At 43.4% G+C, this 18,890-nt stretch overlaps 1 protein-coding gene across 1 annotated transcript in view; it reads right to left on the bottom strand.

Moving 5' to 3' along the window:
- Positions 1-6,753: 6,753 nt before the first annotated feature.
- Positions 6,754-18,890, bottom strand: part of LOC111966094 (voltage-gated potassium channel regulatory subunit KCNG1-like) — a 36,420-nt gene continuing 24,283 nt past the window's right edge. The window contains exons 2-3 of the mRNA XM_023990519.2: positions 9,692-10,591; positions 6,754-8,196 (exon numbers count right to left, since the gene is read on the bottom strand). Coding sequence (XP_023846287.1) covers positions 7,429-8,196; positions 9,692-10,501 — 1,578 coding nt within the window. The 5' untranslated portion in view covers positions 10,502-10,591 and the 3' untranslated portion in view covers positions 6,754-7,428. The remainder of the gene's footprint in view (positions 8,197-9,691; positions 10,592-18,890) is intronic.

The raw sequence follows: 18,890 nt of genomic DNA, 5'->3' as shown, positions 1-18,890 counted from the left end.
TAACCAAAAACTATCTGGTTCAAATCCCAGAAATAACTAAGTGAAAAATCTGATAATGTGCCCTTGAGCAAGGCACTTAACCCTAATTGCTCCTATAAGTCGCTCTGGATAAGCGCATCTGCTAAATTACCCCTGCTCAGGCATTGCATACCACTGTAATGAACAGAGGGAGACGGAAAGCTGGTTTCAAGCGCAGAGCGCAGCAGGTGTTTAATGGAAAGGACCATAGGAGGAGGCAGGTAGCTGAGTCCAGGGGCAGGCAAAAGGTCATACACGGTAGGTCCAAAAATGTCAACAGTACAGGCAGGGAATAGGCAAAAGGCGTTGTAAGTGAGGCAGGCAATAACTATCATACACGGGAGGAGAGAAGGACGGGAAAACACAGCGCTCAGAAAAAGTGTGTCTCAAAACAAACCATACCTCACAGTGATGGGGTGCAAGGAACTGAACTAAATAGTGTGGGAGGATGACATGCAAGTATTTGAACAGGTGATTAGAATTCCGGTGATTGAGATCTGGAGAGTGCGCTGGAAAGTGGGCTGCGTTTCGGGGATCTAAGTATTTGGGAGTGTGAGTTTGACACAAACGTTACAGCCATGTCATTAAGCGCGCCATCGACTGACAGTTTGCTATAACATATAATGTGTTTCGCTGATATGTGAAATACCTATTAAGGCGTTGTAAAATCTTGCAGGCATCAGCAACGCCTGGGCAGAGGAACACGCCCATTGACAATTTGCAGTCTACTTTGCAAAAATTGCTTCTGTGTCACACTGTTGTCATCTACTGGTAGGCTACAGTCAGATGGGCACAGCCTCTGACTGAGTCAGGTTCCCATCCTTCTAGGGAGTGTTTTTTTTGCCACTGTGCTGCTGAAGATTTGTCAGTGCAGGTACTTTGCGTTCTAAAATTCTCTATTCCCTGAGTGTTCACGTTGGGCCATGTAGGAGCCATTTTGGCCTGCTTGTGTGTCTCATTTAATGTGTGGTGTAGTTGTCTGTTTTAGGAGTGTTTTAAACTAAGGAGCACCCGCACAGGGTTATGGCAGGTACGAGCTCTGCAATCCATTAGGGGACGCAAAAAAGACAATACAGACTCAAATCAAATCAMATTTTTTATTTGTCACATGCGTCGAATACAACAGGTGTATACGGTGAAATGCTTACTTACAAGCCCTTGAGCAGCAATGCTTTAATAAGTTTTAAGAAAAATAAGTGTTAGGTAAAAAAGAGGTAACAAATAATTAAATGGCAGCAGTAAAATAACAATAGCGAGGATATATCTAGGGGGTACCGGTACAGAGTCAATGTGAGGGGCACCGGTTAGTCGAGGTGATTGAGGAAATACAGTTGAAGTCGGAAGTTTACATACACCTTAGCCAAATATATTTAAACTCAGTTTTAAACTCAATTCCTGGCATTTAATCCTAGTAAAAATTCCCTGTTTTAGGTCAGTTAGGATCACCACTTTATTTTAAGAATGTGAAATGTTCGAATAATAGTAGAGAGAATGATTTATTTCAGATTTTATTTCTTTCATCACATTCCCAGTGGGTCAGAAGTTTACATACACTCAATTAGTATTTGGTAGCATTTCCTTTAAATTGTTTAATTTGGCATGCCAAATTTATTTAAGTAGTCTGTGATTGTCTATAGTCCTTGCTTCATGTGACGCTAGTCTGAGTTGTCGAATATCACTTAAAGTAAGCTACAGGACTGTTTTGCTAGCACAGACTGGAATATGTTCTGGTATTATTCTGATGACATTGAGGAGTACACCACATCAATCACTGGCTTCATCAATAAGTGTATCGATGATTGGTCCTCTCCAAACAATACCGCTACACCATCGAGAGGGTCCTGACCGGTTGCATCACGGACTGGTATGAGAATTGCTCTGTCCACAATCGCAAGGCCCTCCAGCAGGTGGTGAACACGGTCCAATACATCACTGGGGCCGTGCTCCAACCCATCCAGGACATCTACTCAAATGGAGCCTGAGGAAGGTACTCGGCACCATCAAGGACCCCAAACACCCCAGCCACGAGTTGTTTTCTCCCTCACTGTTCGACAGACGGTATCGGAGCATGAGGTCTGATACCAACAGGCTCAGAGACAGTTTCTATCTACAAGCCATCAGACTGCTGAACACTTGAACTGGACTGACCACCTGCTCTGATTCTCTGCAGCTTAGCACTCATGCACTCRCTCGTGTACACACCCAACTAGACACACATATACAGTACATTCATGCTACACACACATCACAACTGCTGTTACCAGATTCTTATTATACTGCTCAGTTGATACACTGCCCACCATATCCCCTTCCCCAATACACGTGTACATTTTCTTATTGTTGTTGCATTGTCAAGAAGGAACCTGCAAGTAAGCATTTCATCAGACGATGTACACTGAGTATACCAAACATTAGGAACACCTTCCTATATTGTGTTGCACCCCCCCAGGTATGGAATACGTTCCACAGAGATGCTGGCCCATGTTGACTCCAATGCTTCCCACAGTTGTGTCAAGTTGGCTGGATATCCTTTGGGTGGTGGACCATTTTTGATACACATGGGAAACTGTTGAGCGGGAAAAACCGAGCAGCATTGCAGTTTTAGACTCAAACCCATTCAAAGGCACTTAAATATTTTGTCTTACCCGTTCACTCTCTGAATGGCACACATACACAATCCATGTCTCAATTCTCTTAAGGATAAAAAATCCTTCTTTAACCTGTCTCTTCCCCATCATCTACACTGATTTAAGTGGATTTAACAAGTGGCATCAATAAGGGATCATAGCTTTCACCTGGATTCACCTGGTCAGTCTTTGTCATGGAAAGAGCAGGTGTTCTTAATGTTTTGTATACTCAGTGTATACCATGCGTATTCCATACATACAACTAATAAAACTTGAATCTATGGTCACTTGTCACATGATTACAGTTACTCAGGTGACCAGGAAGTGTTAGTACAGGTGAGAGGGGAAAACATGGTGGGGCACACTCTTTTTACGCCACTTCGATACAGCATTTTTGCTAACCCAAACCCTTATTTCTCCTAACCTGCTGCGTAAGTTCTCCTAAACTGCTACGAGAACGTTACTTTTAGTTGTAGCTGTATCGAAGTGGCGTGAAAATAGTGTTTATTAAAACATGGTACTGTATTTATTCAATGAAAAGTAGCTGTATGTCTCTTATCTTTCATATACAGTGTACTTTTATATAAATTTACATTTATACTTTTATATACAAGAAATGGTAACATCATCCAACCATAGGATCTATGTCTGGAAAGCAAATTCTATGTGGACTCATCATGAACTGCTCTCAACTTGTGCATTTCATAGGAATCATCATTACAGGCTTGAGGAGAAGATTCTAGTGTGAAAACCATGAAAACGCACTAAAGTAGACAAATTAATGAGCCATTCTAATAAGAATGGTGATGGAGGGAATAGCAGCCGTTTTGTGCTGACCAACTGTGCTATATATATTTTTTTCTTTGATCTTTACTTTTTTTGTGCATAATGTTTCCGCCAAAGTTTCCTATGACTGAAAAGAGCTTCTGGACATCAGAACAGTGATCACTAACCTCGATTTGGATGAGGATTTCTTCTTCAATGAGTCGGCGGCGAAGGATATGCTGCTCATCCCGGACCAGGCGTTATAGAGCCCGGCGTGCAGGATCCGTAACGAGACTACATCGGCGAGTGGATAAACCGCCTCTACCCTCCGTTCTATTGGTGAATGTTCAATCACTAGAGAATAAACTGGACGAGCTCCAATCAAGACTATCCTATCAATGTGATCTGAAGAACCGTAATATCCTATGTTTCTCTGAGTCGTGGCTGAATAAGGACATAGAAAATATTAAATCTAGATGGTTATTCTACACATCGGCAGGACAGAGTGTCAGCGTCGGGTAAACTCAAGAGAGGTTGTGTGTGTCTCTTTGTTAACAACAGCTGGTGTGCGATCTCTAATATTAAGGAAGTCTCTAGGTGCTGCTCGCCTGAGTTGCAATACTTCATGATAAGCTGTAGGCCATACTATTTACCAAGAGAGTTTTCATCCATATTTTTCATAGTTTTTTTTCCACCACAAACCGATGCTGGCACTAAGACCGCACTCAACGAGCTCTATAGGGCCATTGGCAAAGAAGTAAATGCTCACCCAGAGGCGGCGCCCCTAGTGGCCGGTGATTTTAATGTGCAGATTTACTGAAATCCGTTTTACCTAATTTCTACCAGCATGTCACCATGCAACTAAAGGCGAAAAATCTATATTTCACCTTCACTCCACACGCAGAGACTCCTACAAAGCTCTCCTTTGCCGTCCATTTGGCAAATCTGACCATAACGCTATCCTCCTGATTCCTGCTTACAAGCGAAAATTCAATACAGAAGTGGTCCGATGAAGCAGAGGATAAGCTTTGCCTGTTTCACTAGCACAGACTGGAATATGTTCCGGGATTCATACGATGGCATTGAGAAGTTTACCGCATCAGTCACCGGCTTCATTAATAAGTGGATCGATGACGTCATCCCCACAGTGAACGTAAATACATATCCCAACCTGAAGCCATGGATCTTGCACTGAGCTAAGGAGCTGCCGCTTTCAAGGGGCAAGACACTAATCCAGACACTTATACGAAATCCCGCTATGCGCATCGACAAACCATTAAACAGGCACATCATCAATACAGGACTAAGATCGAATCCTAATACACCAACTCTGACGTTCGTTGGATGTGTCAGGGCTTGCAAACTACCACGGATTAGAAAGGGAAACCCAGCAGCGAGCTGTCCAGTGACACGAGCCTACCAGATGAGCTAAATTCCTTCTATGCTCGCTGTAAGGAAAGCAACACTGAACCATGCATGAGAGCACCAGCTGTTCCAGAGGACTGTGTGATCATGCTCTCCATAGACAATGTAAGACCTTTAAACAGGTTAACATTCACAAGGCAGCAGGGCCAGACAGATTACCAGGACACGCAAGGCAGCTGGCACGTGTCTTTACTGACATTTTCAAACTCTCCCTGAGCCTATAATACCAACATATTTCAAGCAGACCACCTGTGCCCAAGAACGCCACGGTAACCTGTAGCACTCACATCTGTAGCCATGAAATGCTTTGAAAGGCTGGTCTTGGCTCACGTCATCCTCCCAGATACCCTGGACCCACTCCAATTCGCATACCGCACCAACAGATCCACAGATGACGCAATCTCTATTGCACTCCATACTGCCCTCTCCCACCTGGACAAGCTCATCACTAAGCTAAGGACCCTGAGAGTGAACACCTCCCTCTGCAACTGGATCCTAGACTTCCTGATGGGCCACCGCCAGGTGATGAGGGTAGGTAACAACACATCCTCCATGCTGACCCTCAACACGGGGTGTGTGCTTAGTCCCATCCTGTACTCCCTGTTAACCCACGACTCCAAGTTTGCCGACGACACGACAGTGGTAGGCCTGATCACCGACGACGATGAGACAACCTATAGGGAGTAGCTCAGAGACCTGGCAGTGTGGTGCCAGGTCAACAACCTTTCTCTCAAAGGAGCAGCTCTCAAAGGAGCTGATCGTGGACTACAGGAAACTGAGGGCCGTGTACGCCTCCCATTCACATAGACAAGGCTGTAGTGGAGCGGGTCGAGAGCTTCAAGGTCCTCGGTGTCCACATCACTAAGGACCTAAGGAAGTGAAAAGATTTGCCATGGGTCCTCAGATCCTCAAAAAGTTCTACAGCTGCACCATTTGAGAGCATCTTGACTGGCTGCATCACCGCTTGGTATGGCAACTGCTTGGCATCCGACCATAAGGCGCTACAGAGGATAGTGCGTACGGCCAGTTCATCACTGGGGCCAAGCTCCTTGCCATCCAGGACCTCTATACCAGGCGGTGTCAGAGGAAGGCCCTAAAAATGGCCAAATACTCCAGCTACCAAAGTCATAGACTGTTCTCTCTGCTACCACACTGTAAGCGGTACCAGAACGCAAAGTCTGGGACCAAAAGGCTCCTGAACAGCTTCTACCCCCAAGCCATGCGACTTCTGAACAGTTAATCAAGTGGCTACCCGGTGTATTTGCATTGATCCCCTTTGTTTTGCACTGCCTCTCTTGTCCTGGCTCTATCCATACTCACTGGACCCTACCGACACACTAACACATACTACACTGACACACCAACACACGCATACACATACACACACATAGACACACTTTCACCCTCTACATATACGCTGCTGCTACCTATTATTATCTATTCTGATTGCCTAGACACTTTAACCGTTACCTACATGTACATATTACCTCAATTTCCTCAACTACCTCATACCCCCTGAACATTGACTCAGTACCAGTACTCCTTGTATATAGCCTCGTTATTGTTATTTTATTGTGTTACTATTTCCTTTTTTCATTTAGAAAATGTTTCTTCATTTTTAATAATGCATTGTTCTTAAAGGGCTCGTAGGTAAGCATTTCATGGTAAAGTCTACAGCTGTTGTATTTAGCACATGTGACAAATTAGATTTGATTTGATTTAATTTGCTGTGTTTTGAAAATAGACATATAAATGGTTAGGAAATAGCAGAAAAGTCGGTAATTACAAATAAGTCCAAGCAATCATGAGGCAGATCAGATTAAGTTCAGTTAAACTTTAAAGAGAAAAATAAGTTCAAAACATTTAGCAATCAATAGCAAAAAATAAAACAAACGTACAATTTTTTTACACGCAAATTACTATGTTTTTAGAAGTACATTTGTGAGAGACGGAGCACATAATAACTACGTACAGATACATATTCCTTCATTGTTTTATACAGAAAATTGCAACCCAGTGCTGAGCACCAATACACCTCCAATACATGTACGTAACTCTTAAGAAATATGGTTATGGACTCACACTTTACAATTGAGACACAAAATGAATAAGAAATCGATCACATATTATATGTAGCCTGTACTGTACTTCCATGTTATTTTTGACAAATGACTTTATGGAATATGTTGTACTGTTATGTCAATCATCTAATATGGTTTATTATAATCTTCTTTCTGCTATTGTGCAGATCTTCTGGTTTCTGGGAACATTTCCGGCATCTGTTAAATCATAATGCTGTAGACAGAGATGACGTCATCCATTGGAGAATAATAAACTCAAAAAATGGAAGCAGAGCATTGCCAGGTAATCTTACTTAACCCCTATTTTATCACTCTCAGTTTGTCTCTCTGTCTATAGTCTCTTTGTCTATAGTCTGTGCTTTGCGTCCTTGATCTCTTCTCTCATCCTCCTCAGTCATTTGGGTCCCTGTTCACAGATGAAGTTGCCAAGTTCTAACCCCTCTTTTCTCTAATTTTCTTTGTGTGTTGTGCCCTTTAATCATCCCTCCTCCTCCTCCCCCTCCTCCTCCTCCTCAGTTGTCCCTGGCCCCAGAGGAACCACAGCTGGGGTAGTCACTCTCCAGCGACATGTTACTCCCCAGCCCGCCTATCCTCCTGCGTAACAGGAAGTGTGTCCGTCTTTGCAGTAGCCTCTGCTGCTCCTGCTTCAGCTCCACGTAGGACCGGGAGAATGTATGGAAGATGGAGGTGACTGGGAACGCCATGAGAAGAATCCCGCTCAGGATACTGCTCAGAGCCACCACCTGACCCGGGATGCTCCTCGGAACCATGTCCCCGTAGCCCACTGTCGTCATGGTAATGACGGCCCACCAGTAGGTGGCGGGGATACTGCTGAACTCGTGGGTCGTAGCCATCTCGTTCTCAATGAGGTAGAGCAGCGGGGAGAAGAGGGCAATGGCCACGCAGAGGAAGAGGAGGAGTAATCCGAACTCCCGCGTGCAGCGCCGTGCAGTAAGCCCCAGAGTCTGCAGGCCCAATGAGTGGCGTGCCAGCCGCATCACGTACAGAATCCTCAGAGCACGGAGGATCCTGAGCACCAGACCCACCTTGTCCAGGTAACTGCTGCCCGAGCCCAGCTTCTTCTCCCCCTGGTAGCTGTCCACTACCAGGGTGATGTAGTAGGGCAGGATTGCCACCACGTCTATGAGGTTCAGAGGGCGTCTCAGGAAGGCAAGTTTGTCCCGGTCCTGGATGAAGCGCAGGGTGAACTCAAGGGAGAACCAGCCCACACACACCGTCTCCACTATGAAGATGTTGTAGCACATCTGGGAGCACTTGCCCTAAGAGGCACAGGAGACACTGGTTAGCACCTGTACATACATCTAATATTATGCATCTAGCATATACAACAGTGTTCTTCACCATTTGTCCTATAAAGCCACAGGGTGTGTAGGCTTTTGTTCTGAACTAATTTTGGACCTTTTGTTGTTACAAGGATGTAGTTAGACACTAGATGGAGCTATTATGCTGCCGAAAATCTAAGGGGTATTATTGTGGTATCCCAACTTGTATTCCTCAAATGTCAAATTGTAGACTGCAGGGCATCAAAAACAGACTCTATTTATAACAGACCATTTATTTTCTAGTCACAGCTTGTTGCCAATCTTTTCATGTTAAACTCCAAGATTGCACCTTCTCTGTTCTCTGCTCAGATGGTTCTGTTCAGAGTGAGGTGTTGTGAGTGTAGGTGTTGCTTTATTAAGCTACATAAAAGATGAGAATGCAATGTACTGAACCAAAAACCTGACAAAAGTCCTGAATGTAGTTAGCACCAGAAAATCCTCTCCAAGCCCGATGGTTATGTATTATTTGGGAGGTTGTTTCTAATACATTGTTTTTGTGAAGATGTTTCAATTGATATTCAATTGTTAACCAATTCAAAGCACATACAATATAATATAAAATGGCCTTTGAGTTGATTCTATTTCAGAAGAAAGGACGCAGTATTATTATGAAACACTCCCACACAGTCGGAAATGACTTATACCAGTGTATCATATCTACACAGAATGTAGAATAAGCTTTTTTTCAGACAGAACAGCTTTTAGAAAGCAACATACTCCTCTTCAATTAATTCTAACTGTGTAACAATATAATATATCAGGGATACAATTTTGGAATGCACTGCTCAGGTACAAGCCTTTGGAGCCCCATATAAAGTAATTCCCCTCTGGGGTAATGAATTACCTTCTGGGTACAAAAATATGTTCCATAATGGTTACATACAGGTAACTGAGTCTAAAGACAAATTAATTGCTTTTGCTAAACCTGAAAGTACTCTCYTAGAACTCACAATGAAACCAGAGAAGTGCAGTGTGTGTGTGCGTGTGTGTGTATGTGTGTGACTCCAATTTTCGATTTATTTTCTTTTTATCTGGCTACCGAGGCCAGAAAAAGTTAATTACCGCAGTGATTGAAGTCAGCCATGATAATGAGCACCTAAATTAGATTAGAATGAGACTTTTCCAAATGTTTTCTTTGCAAATTAGAAGAGTGGTCTGATGCCCACACACATACTCAATTATTAATGTTACTTGCCAAATGCTCTTTGAGCTTTGATATAAAAAAAGTTATTTACAATTTCAAAGTGCAGGCTTTGTTATCAAGGGTCGGGGAATAGAATTCTGTGTTGATGTAATGGCTATGTTAGTAATTATGTAATACGTATGGTGTAATTATTATGTCCATATGTAATAACTATGTAATAACCATGGTGAGAGTGTATGTCCTGTTGCCCTGTGCTGATGCCTCCTAGGCCTCATGATGTCCACCTACCTGCTCCTCCTCCTCTCTCATGGCAGGCATGGTGCTGATGGACAGGTTGACAGCCGTGATGGTGACAAACAGCACCGACAAACAGGCAAAGATCTTCCCTGGCAGGCCTGAGTGAGGCCTCTCCACCATGTCTCTCAGTTTGTTCATATAATGTCCCATCCGGGTCTCCGTAGCCCGGGCGGCGCTGCCCCTTCGGTGCCCGCTTTCGGTGTCCATCATCAGCTCCTCCTCCTCGTCCTCCTGGGCTGCCCGCTCCAGCTCGTCACACTCCTCCACCCGCTGGATGAGGCGGCGACGGCAGCACCACTCTAGGTTCTCCTCAGGGACCCCCCAGTAGAGCAGCTCCTCCCTGAAGGAGAGGGCACACATCTCCCTGAGAGATCGCAGCTTCCCGGCCCGCAGGAAGGTCAGGATGGTGCGGAAGGCGCAGGGCGAACGATCGAAGAAGTACTCGTTGCTGGCAATGTCGTAATCGTCGCAGACGCACATGATCTCGTCAAAGCTGCTGCAGAGGCGCAGCTGGCCAAGTCGGGACAGGGGGAAATCCTCCAAGGTGGTCCAGGGTAATTGATAACGCAGCCCGCCGACGTTGATAATGGCATGGAGTTTACGGGCAGCGGAGAGCGGGGTGGAGTTGGTGAGGAGGTGGTCTGGGTTCTCAGGCAGGAGTTGGGCMCGTTTGTAGAAGGCCCCCTTGAGGGCCTCTTGCTCTGACAGGGGCGGGGGTTGAGGGAGGAGGAGGGAGGCATCGGAGGCACAGCTCAGAGCGCTGTAGTCATAGTCTGAGCCGTCGCCTCCCAGCAGAGTCATCTTTACCTATACAGGCACAGAACCTCCATGTGCACTCCCACCGCAGCTCACATTCCTGTGGTCAACCTCTCACGGACACACCTTAACCTTCTGGAGGGAAAGGACAAACACAAAAAATCTCATATGAAAAGTGTACATGTACTATACACTCTTAAAAATACTCTTAAAGGGTTGTTAGAACCTTGTTAGAACCTATGGTTCTTGAGGGAAATATGGCCTTTTAGAATGTAAACATTTCTTGACCCTTGCATTAAAGGGATAGTTCACACAAATTACAAAATTACATTCGTTTCCTTACCATGTAACCAGTTTATGGACAAGGTATGACAATAATCCATGCTTTGGTTTAGTTTACCTGGCACTGTTTCCAAATGATAAAGTTTTAGCGTTTGTGGCACAAATCCCATTCYAGTCATGGAACTGACATTAGCATTTTTCGAGCATCATGTCCAAATTATTCAAAAGAATCTAAAATGGATTGTAAAGCTCAACAAAGTCACTTAAAGATCGTTTGAATATGATGCACGAAAAATGCTAACATCGGTCCTATGACTTGAATTGGATTTGATCGATTGGAAACCATGCCAGCCACTGCCAGGTAAACTAAACCAAAGCATGGATTGCTGTCATACATTGTCAACATACTGCTTACATGGTAAGGAAACCAATATGTAATTTTGTTATTTGGGTGAACTATCCCTTTAAGAGTATAAGCCACCAACATACTTTAGGCATAGTTAGCCTCTTTCGTCAGTGGCACGGGGCCCCAAATGCAGTAGTCCGGCCCTGTCTTTTGTATTTGCTTGTAGCTTAATGTCATACAGTACATCAAACCTAAGGACATTTTCTCCACGTCCTCCTCTACCCCTCCCCCCACAAGTTATCGTGCCACTTTTTCTGAGATAATATCACCTGATGTTGAACCTCAACCTCTGTCTGAAGAACACGTGCCTGGGATGCCGGAATTAAAACTTTAGGTGAGTTACTTTTTCCTAACATTACTTCTTTGTATTTAACTGAATGAGACCTACATTATATTTGGTAGTGTATCTTCCTAGTTAGCTACATTTATATTGTTTCTTCTTTGAGTTGACTCGTAGCATATCAAATTGTAGCTGGCTGGGAAGCTAACTGCTCATTCCTGTCTATGCAACTCGGTGAACATTTCTCTATGTAGGCAGAACCAGTGCCACACCTGTTGTTTTTTTTCTTGCCTATTTTGCATGTTATTTTGGCATTAATACGTGTCACATATCAGTTTGAAAACAATGTAAAAAAAAATATATATATTTAAATTAATAAATCCACATACAAATATGGTCTATTTTTTGCTTTCTTGAGTAAGGCAGCTCCAAAATGCAGGTGTTTCAGTCTAGCTCAGTGCTTTCTGTGGTGGTGGGGCAGCCAGCGGAAAATACGGACCATAGGGGTTGGTAATGTTCTCTAGTTGCTCAGTGTTTTGTCACTCATAGGGACACTACGTCGCCACAAAATCTATCACTAGCCTGGTATTAAGGGGAGTGGGTGTGTGGTCCAAGTCTGGGTTTAAGGGTCTATTTTCCAAACTTAGAAAGATCAACATTCAACATGATTTGCCAGAAAAGGTAGAATACATTGGCCATGCTGTCAATCCAGCATGACTTCTGCCGTGTTCAAAACAACTGGAAACTCAGAACTGGGAAAGACTTCAGTGAGTTCAAGACAACTGGGAACTCTGAAAATAACGAGCTCCGACTGGGAAAATACGTTTTGAACGGTCATCCAACTCGGGAACTCGGGCCTCTTTCTAGAGCTCCGACCTGAAGATCACTGACGTCTTGATTCAACCTTGTTCCCAGTTGTCATGAAAGCACCATAATTCCAGAGAATGCCATACTTTGATGACAAAGTTTGATGACAAAATTTGCCCACAAAGGACCGTCGCACCACTTTCCTATTCAAGTGAGCACTGTAATGATGTCTGTAATTGCAAACAAAGGTTTCTGTACCAAATATTAAGTTGTGCTTTCCTGATGTATCAAATACTTATGTCATGCAATAAAATGCAAATTAATTACTTAAAAATCATACAATGTGATTTTCTGGATTTTTGTTTTAGATTCCGTCTTTCACAGTTGAAGTGTACCTATGATAAAAATTACAGACCTCTACATGCTTTGTAAGTAGGAAAACTTGCAAAATCGGCAGTGTATCAAATACTTGTTCTCCCCACTGTATGTGACAATAAAACATTTAAGTTTTAGGAATATATATTGAAATTTCAACATTAATTTTCGATGGTATTGTAAAGGTAAAAATTGCAGAATGAGTCCAAAAACYGCAGTAATTTATTTATTTTCATGGCAGTTCATTCAGCCTCATTCACTGCCTTTAAAAAAAACATAGCTGATATGGCTGACTTGCTTAAACAAAATGTAGTTTCTACTGACAATTCAGATGTACAAACTATGGCATAATGGGGCGACGAGCAGATAAGAGGCAATCCGTAATTTTGATTAAGATATTAATGAGCGAGCTAGGACGRACATAGTCAATATAACTATTTGTTCAGCCCTTTGAAATGTACAGCGACTGAATTAAGAACATGGGCTGTTCTTACAGTATTTTCCCTGAACACCAAGTCAGAACTGTAGGATAAATAAGGGTGCATATAAGCAGACAATGCTTACAATACAATACTCAATGATTATATTTCTCTATAACAGGCTATAGACTACAGTACATGTGCACCATCAAGTCAGAACAGTAGGCTAAGTTATGAGGGAGGAAAGGGACCAAATGTTTAGGGTGAGGCACATGGGCTACTAACAGCTTACTACACAACATATCCTTAGTATATATTACATAATTTATGCAGCAGCATACAATACATTTTTTGACTCACATTGTTGTGCTCTGCTCACTTGAACAGGAAGTGGCACAGTGGTCCTTCTTGTGGGCTCTATAAAGAGACCTGAAATCCCGACTTCGAATTCAGAGTTGGATGACCATTCAAAATTATTTTCCGTATTTTCCCAGTCGGAGCTAGTTTGATCCGAGCTCCCAGTTGTCTTGAATTCACTGAAGTCTGAGATTTCCCAGGTCCGAGTTTCCAGTTGTTTTGAACGCAACAGAAGTCATGCTGGATTGTCAGCATGGCCAATGTATTCAAACTTTTGTGGCCCCTGGCGTTACCCCCTTTTTCGTGATATCCAATTGGTAATTACGATGTTGTCTCACCCCCACGGACTCAGCAAAGGTCGAGAGCCAAGCCGCACTGCTTCTTGACACACTGCTCACTTAATCTGGAAGCCAGCAGCACCAATTGGTCGGAGGAAACACTGTCGGGCTGATGACCGAAGTCCGCTTGCAGGCGCCCGGCCCGCCACAAGGAGTCGCTAGAGCACGATGAGACAAGGACATCCCGGCCAGCGAAACCCTCCCCTAAGGACGACGCCAATTGTGCACCGCCTCATTGGTCTCCCGGTCACAGCCGGCTGTGACACAGCCTGGGATCGAACCCGGGGCTGCAGTGGCGCCTTAGCACTCATTGTTGAATTTGCGATTTCCAACTTGTTATGTAATGTTTATGACCGATGAGTACTGATACATTTTATCTATAATTTCTCTTCATATGACAAGGATTGAAAAGTATTTGCCAGTAGATTGCAGACTTGATGCAGGATGATAACTGCTTGTCTAGCTTGCTAACTAAGATTTTGAAAGTATGATGTTGACATGATCTATCCAATTAAAGCTGCGGTAGATATAACGTGATTTGATGTAATTTTATCTCTGGCCAATGACCTTGTAAATCTAATGTAAATCTATGGCAGCACCCAAGGGGCTGGAATTTTCAAGCTCTACCTGTAGGTATTGCGGTGACATAGTGTCCCAATGAGTGACAGAATACTGAGACAATCTCGGCGAACATTACCAACCCCTATACTCTGTACTTTCCGCTGGCTGCCCCACCACCACAGAAAGCACTGAGCTAGGCTGAAACACCTGCATTTTGGAGCTGCCTTACTCAAGAAAGCAAAAAAGAGACCATGTTTGTATGCAGCTATATTAACTCAATTATTCATTTTTGTACATTGTTTGCAAACTGATATGTGGCATGTATTAATACCAAAATAACATGCAAAAATATATATACAGTTTGGACACACCTACTTATTCTGAGGCTGGTAACTCTAATGAACTTGTCCTCTGCAGCAGAGGTAACTCTGAGTCTTCCTTTCCTGTGGTGGTCCTCATGAGAGCCAGTTTCATCATAGCGCTTGATGGTTTTTTACAACGGTTTTTGCAACTTTCAAACTTCTTGATTGACTGACCTTTATGTCTTAAAGTAATGAGGGACTTGTTTCTCTTTGCTTATTTGAGCTGTTCTTGCTATAATATGGACTTGGTCTTTTACCAAATAGGGCTATCTTCTGTATACCACCCCTACCATGTCACTACACAACTGATTGGAGGAAAGAMATTTTGCAAATTAACCTTTAACAAGGCACACCTGTTAATTGAAATGCATTCCAGGTGACTACCTCATGAAGCTGTTTTAGAGAATGCCAAGAGTGTGCAAAGCTGTCATCAAGGCAAAGGGTGGTGTCACGTTCCTGACCTTGTTTTCCTTTTGTATAGTTGTGTTTAGTGGGTCAGGACGTGAGCTGGGTGGGCAGTCTGTGTTTGTTCTATGTTAAGTGTCAGGTTTAATTGACCTTGTATGGCTCTCAATCAGAGGCAGGTGTTTTACGTTTTCCTCTGATTGAGAACCATATATAGGGAGGTTGTTTCACATTGTTTGTTGTGGGTGGTTGTCTTCCGTGTCTGTATGTTTGTACGTACCACACGGGACTGTAGCGTTTGTTCGTTCGTTTGTTGTAGTCTGTACCTGTTCCTGCGTTCTTCGTGTTATATGTAAGTTCTCATGGTTTAGGTCAGTCTACGTTTGTTTTGTTATTTTGTAATCATTCCAAGTGTTTGTTTTCGTGTTAGTTTTCGGCAGTTAATAAATTCATTATGTTTTCAAAACCCGCTGCATTTTGGTCTGATCACTACTCCTCCTCTTCGGAAGAAGAGGAGGAGGACAACCGTTACAGATGGCTACTTTGAAGAATCTCAAATATAAAAACTATTTAAATTTGTTTAACACTTTTTTGGTTCGTTATGTGTTATTTCATAGTTTTGATGTCTTCACTGTTATTCTATAATGTAGAAAATAGTAAAAATATAGAAAAACCCTGGAATGAGAAGCTGAGTCCAAACTTTTGACTAGTACTGTATATATTTTTTATTTACATTTTTTAGCTAAACAGGTAGTGCTCAAAACAGGTGGGTCTGCCCTGAATGACGGGTCGCCACTGCACCAATCTGAGGTAAAAAGTTGGGTAATATACATTAATTAGATATGGAAAAATTATTTAATTTTATAGTTTAGCATGATAGTGAATGAAGCAAACTCTGAGATTTTTTCAGTAATGAAATATATTTCTCACTAGTTACATTTTTAAAATCAAATCAAATGTTATTTGTCACATGCGCCGAATACAACAGGTGCAGAGCTTACAGTGAAACGCTTACTTACAAGCCCTTAACCAACAACACAGATTTAAGAAAACAAGTGTTAAGAAAGTATTTACGAAATAAACTGAAGTAAACAATAAATAAATAAAAATGAAAAAAGAGGAAAATGGAAAAATACAAATAATTAAAGAACAACAATAAAATAAAAGTAGCGAGGCTATATACAGGGGCTACCGGTACAGAGTCAATGTGCCGGAGCACAGGTTAGTCGAGGTAATTGAAGTAATATGTACATGTAGGTAGAGGTAAAGTGACTATGCATAGATAATAAACAGAGAGTAGCAGCAGTGTAAAAAGGGGGGTTAGCCATTTGGTTCGCTGTTCAGGAGTCTTATGGCTTGGGGGTAGAAGCTGTTATAAGCCTTTTGGACCTGGACTTTGTGCTTTGTACTGCTTGCCGTGTGGTAGCAGAGAGAACAGTCTATGACTAGGGTGGCTGGAATCTTTGGCAATTTTTAGGGCCTTCCTCTGACACCGCCAGTTATAGAGGTCCTGGATGGCAGGAAGCTTGGCCCCAGTGATGTACTGGGCAGTACTCACTACCCTCTGTAGTGCCTTGTGGTCGGAGGCCGAGCAGTTGCCATACCAGGCGGTGATACAACCAGTCAGGATGCTCTCGATGGTGCAACTGTAGAACTTTCTGAGGATCTGAGGAACCATGCCAAATCTTTTCAGGCTCCATAGGGGGAATAGGTGTTGTCGTGCCCTCTTCCTGACTGTTTTGGTGTGTTTAGACCATAACAGTTCGTTGGTGATGTAGAGACCAAGCAACTTGAAGCTCTCAACCTACTCCACTACAGCCACGTCGATGAGATTGGGGGCGTGCTCGGCCCTCCTTTTCCCGTAGTTCACGATTATCTCCTTTGTCTTGATCATTTTGAGGGAGAGGCTGTTATCCTGGCATCACACTGCCAAGTCTCTGACCTCCTCCCTATAAGCTGTCTCAACGTTGTCGGTGATCAGACCTACCACTGTTGTGTCATTGGCAAACTTACTGATGGTGTTGGAGTCATTCTTGACCATGCAGTCATGGGTGAACAGAGAGTACAGGAGGGGACTGAGCATGCACCCCTGAGGGGCCCCGTGTTGAGGGTCAGCGTGGCAGATGTGTTGTTACCTACCCTTACCACCTAGGAGTCGCCCTTCAGGAAGTCCAGGATCCAGTTGCAGAAGGAGGTGTTTAGTCCCAGGGTCCTTAGCTTAGTGATGAGCTTTGGGGGCACTATGGTGTTGAACGCTGAGCTGTAGTCAATGAATAGCATTCTCACATAGGTGTTCCTTTTTGTCCAGGTGGGAAAGAGCAGTGTGGAGTGCAATAGAGATTGCGTCATCCATGGATCTGTTGGGGCAGTATGCAAATTGGAGTGGGTCTAGGGTTTCTCGGATAATGGTGTTGATGTGAGCCACGACCAGCCTTTCAAAGCACTTCATGACTACAGATGTGAGTGCTACAGGTCAGAAGTAATTTAGGCCTATTACCTTGGTGTTTTTGGTCACAGGGACTGTGGTGGTCTGCTTTAAACATGTTGGTATTACAGACTCGGTCAGAAACAGGTTAAAAATGTCAGTGAAGACACTTGCCAGTTGGTCAGCGCATGCTCGGAGTACATGTTCCACTGGATGTCATAAGGTGAATGCACCAATTTGTAAGTCGCTCTGGATAAGAGCGTCTGCTAAATGACTTAAATGTAAATGTAAATGTAAATGTCCTGGTAATTCGTCTGGCCCTGCAGTCTTGTGAATGTTGACCTGTTTAAAGGTCTTACTCACATCGTCTATGGAGAGCGTGATCACACAGTTGTCCGGAACAGCTGGTGCTCTCATGCGTGCTTCAGTGTTGCTTGACTGGAAGTCTGCATAGAAGTAATTTAGCTCATTTGATAGGGTCGTGTCACTGGGCAGCTCGCGGCTGTGCTTCCCTTTGTAGTCGTAATAGTTTGCAAGCCCTGCCACATCCAACGAGTGTCAGAGCCGGTGTAGTAGGATTCAATCTTAGCCCTGTATTGACGCTTTGCCTGTTTGATGGTTCATCGGTGGGCATAGCAGGATTTCTTATAAGCTCCTTCAAAAGCGGTAGCTCTACCCTTTAGCTCAGTGCGGATGTTGCCTGTAATCCATGGCTTCTGGTTGGGGTATGTACGTACTTTCACTATGTGGACCACGTCATCGATGCACACATTTTTGAAGCCAGTGACTGATGTGGTTTATTCCTCAATGCCATCGGAAGAATCCCAGAACATATTCCAGTCTGTGCTAGCAAAACAGTCCTGTAGCTTAGCATTGCATCATCTGACCATTTCCATCTTGAGCGAGTCACTGGTACTTCCTGCTTTAGTTTTTGCTTATAAGCAGGAATCAGGAGCATATAGTTATGTTCAGATTTGCCAAATGGAGGGCAAGGGGGAGCTTTGTATGTATCTATGTGTCTGGAGTAAAGGTGGTCTAGAGTTTTTTTCCCACTGGTTGCACATGTAACATGCTGGTAGAAATGAGGTCAAGCAGATTTAAGTTTCCCTGAATTAAAGTCCCCGGCCACAAGGAGTGCCGCCTCTGGATGAGCATTTTCTTGTTTGCTTATGGCCTTATGCAGCTCCTTGAGTGCAGTCTTAGTGCCATCATCGGTTTTTGGTTTTAAATAGACAGCTACGAACAATATAGATGAAAACTGTCTTTTTTTTGTAAACAAATGTATATATWTWTWTTTTTTTCTTTTAGGGGCTAGATCAGCTGTAATACTGAAAACTCGTAGTGTGGTCTAGTGTGGTCTACAGCTTATCATGAGATACTCAGGCAATGACTCAGTCAAGCAAAACCTAATATTCGG

The sequence above is a fragment of the Salvelinus sp. IW2-2015 genome, linkage group LG7 (assembly GCF_002910315.2).
Source record: "Salvelinus sp. IW2-2015 linkage group LG7, ASM291031v2, whole genome shotgun sequence".
Classification (NCBI taxonomy): domain Eukaryota; kingdom Metazoa; phylum Chordata; class Actinopteri; order Salmoniformes; family Salmonidae; genus Salvelinus; species Salvelinus sp. IW2-2015.
Note: the sequence above shows the minus strand (reverse complement) of the source record. Positions and strands in the feature narration are given on the sequence as shown.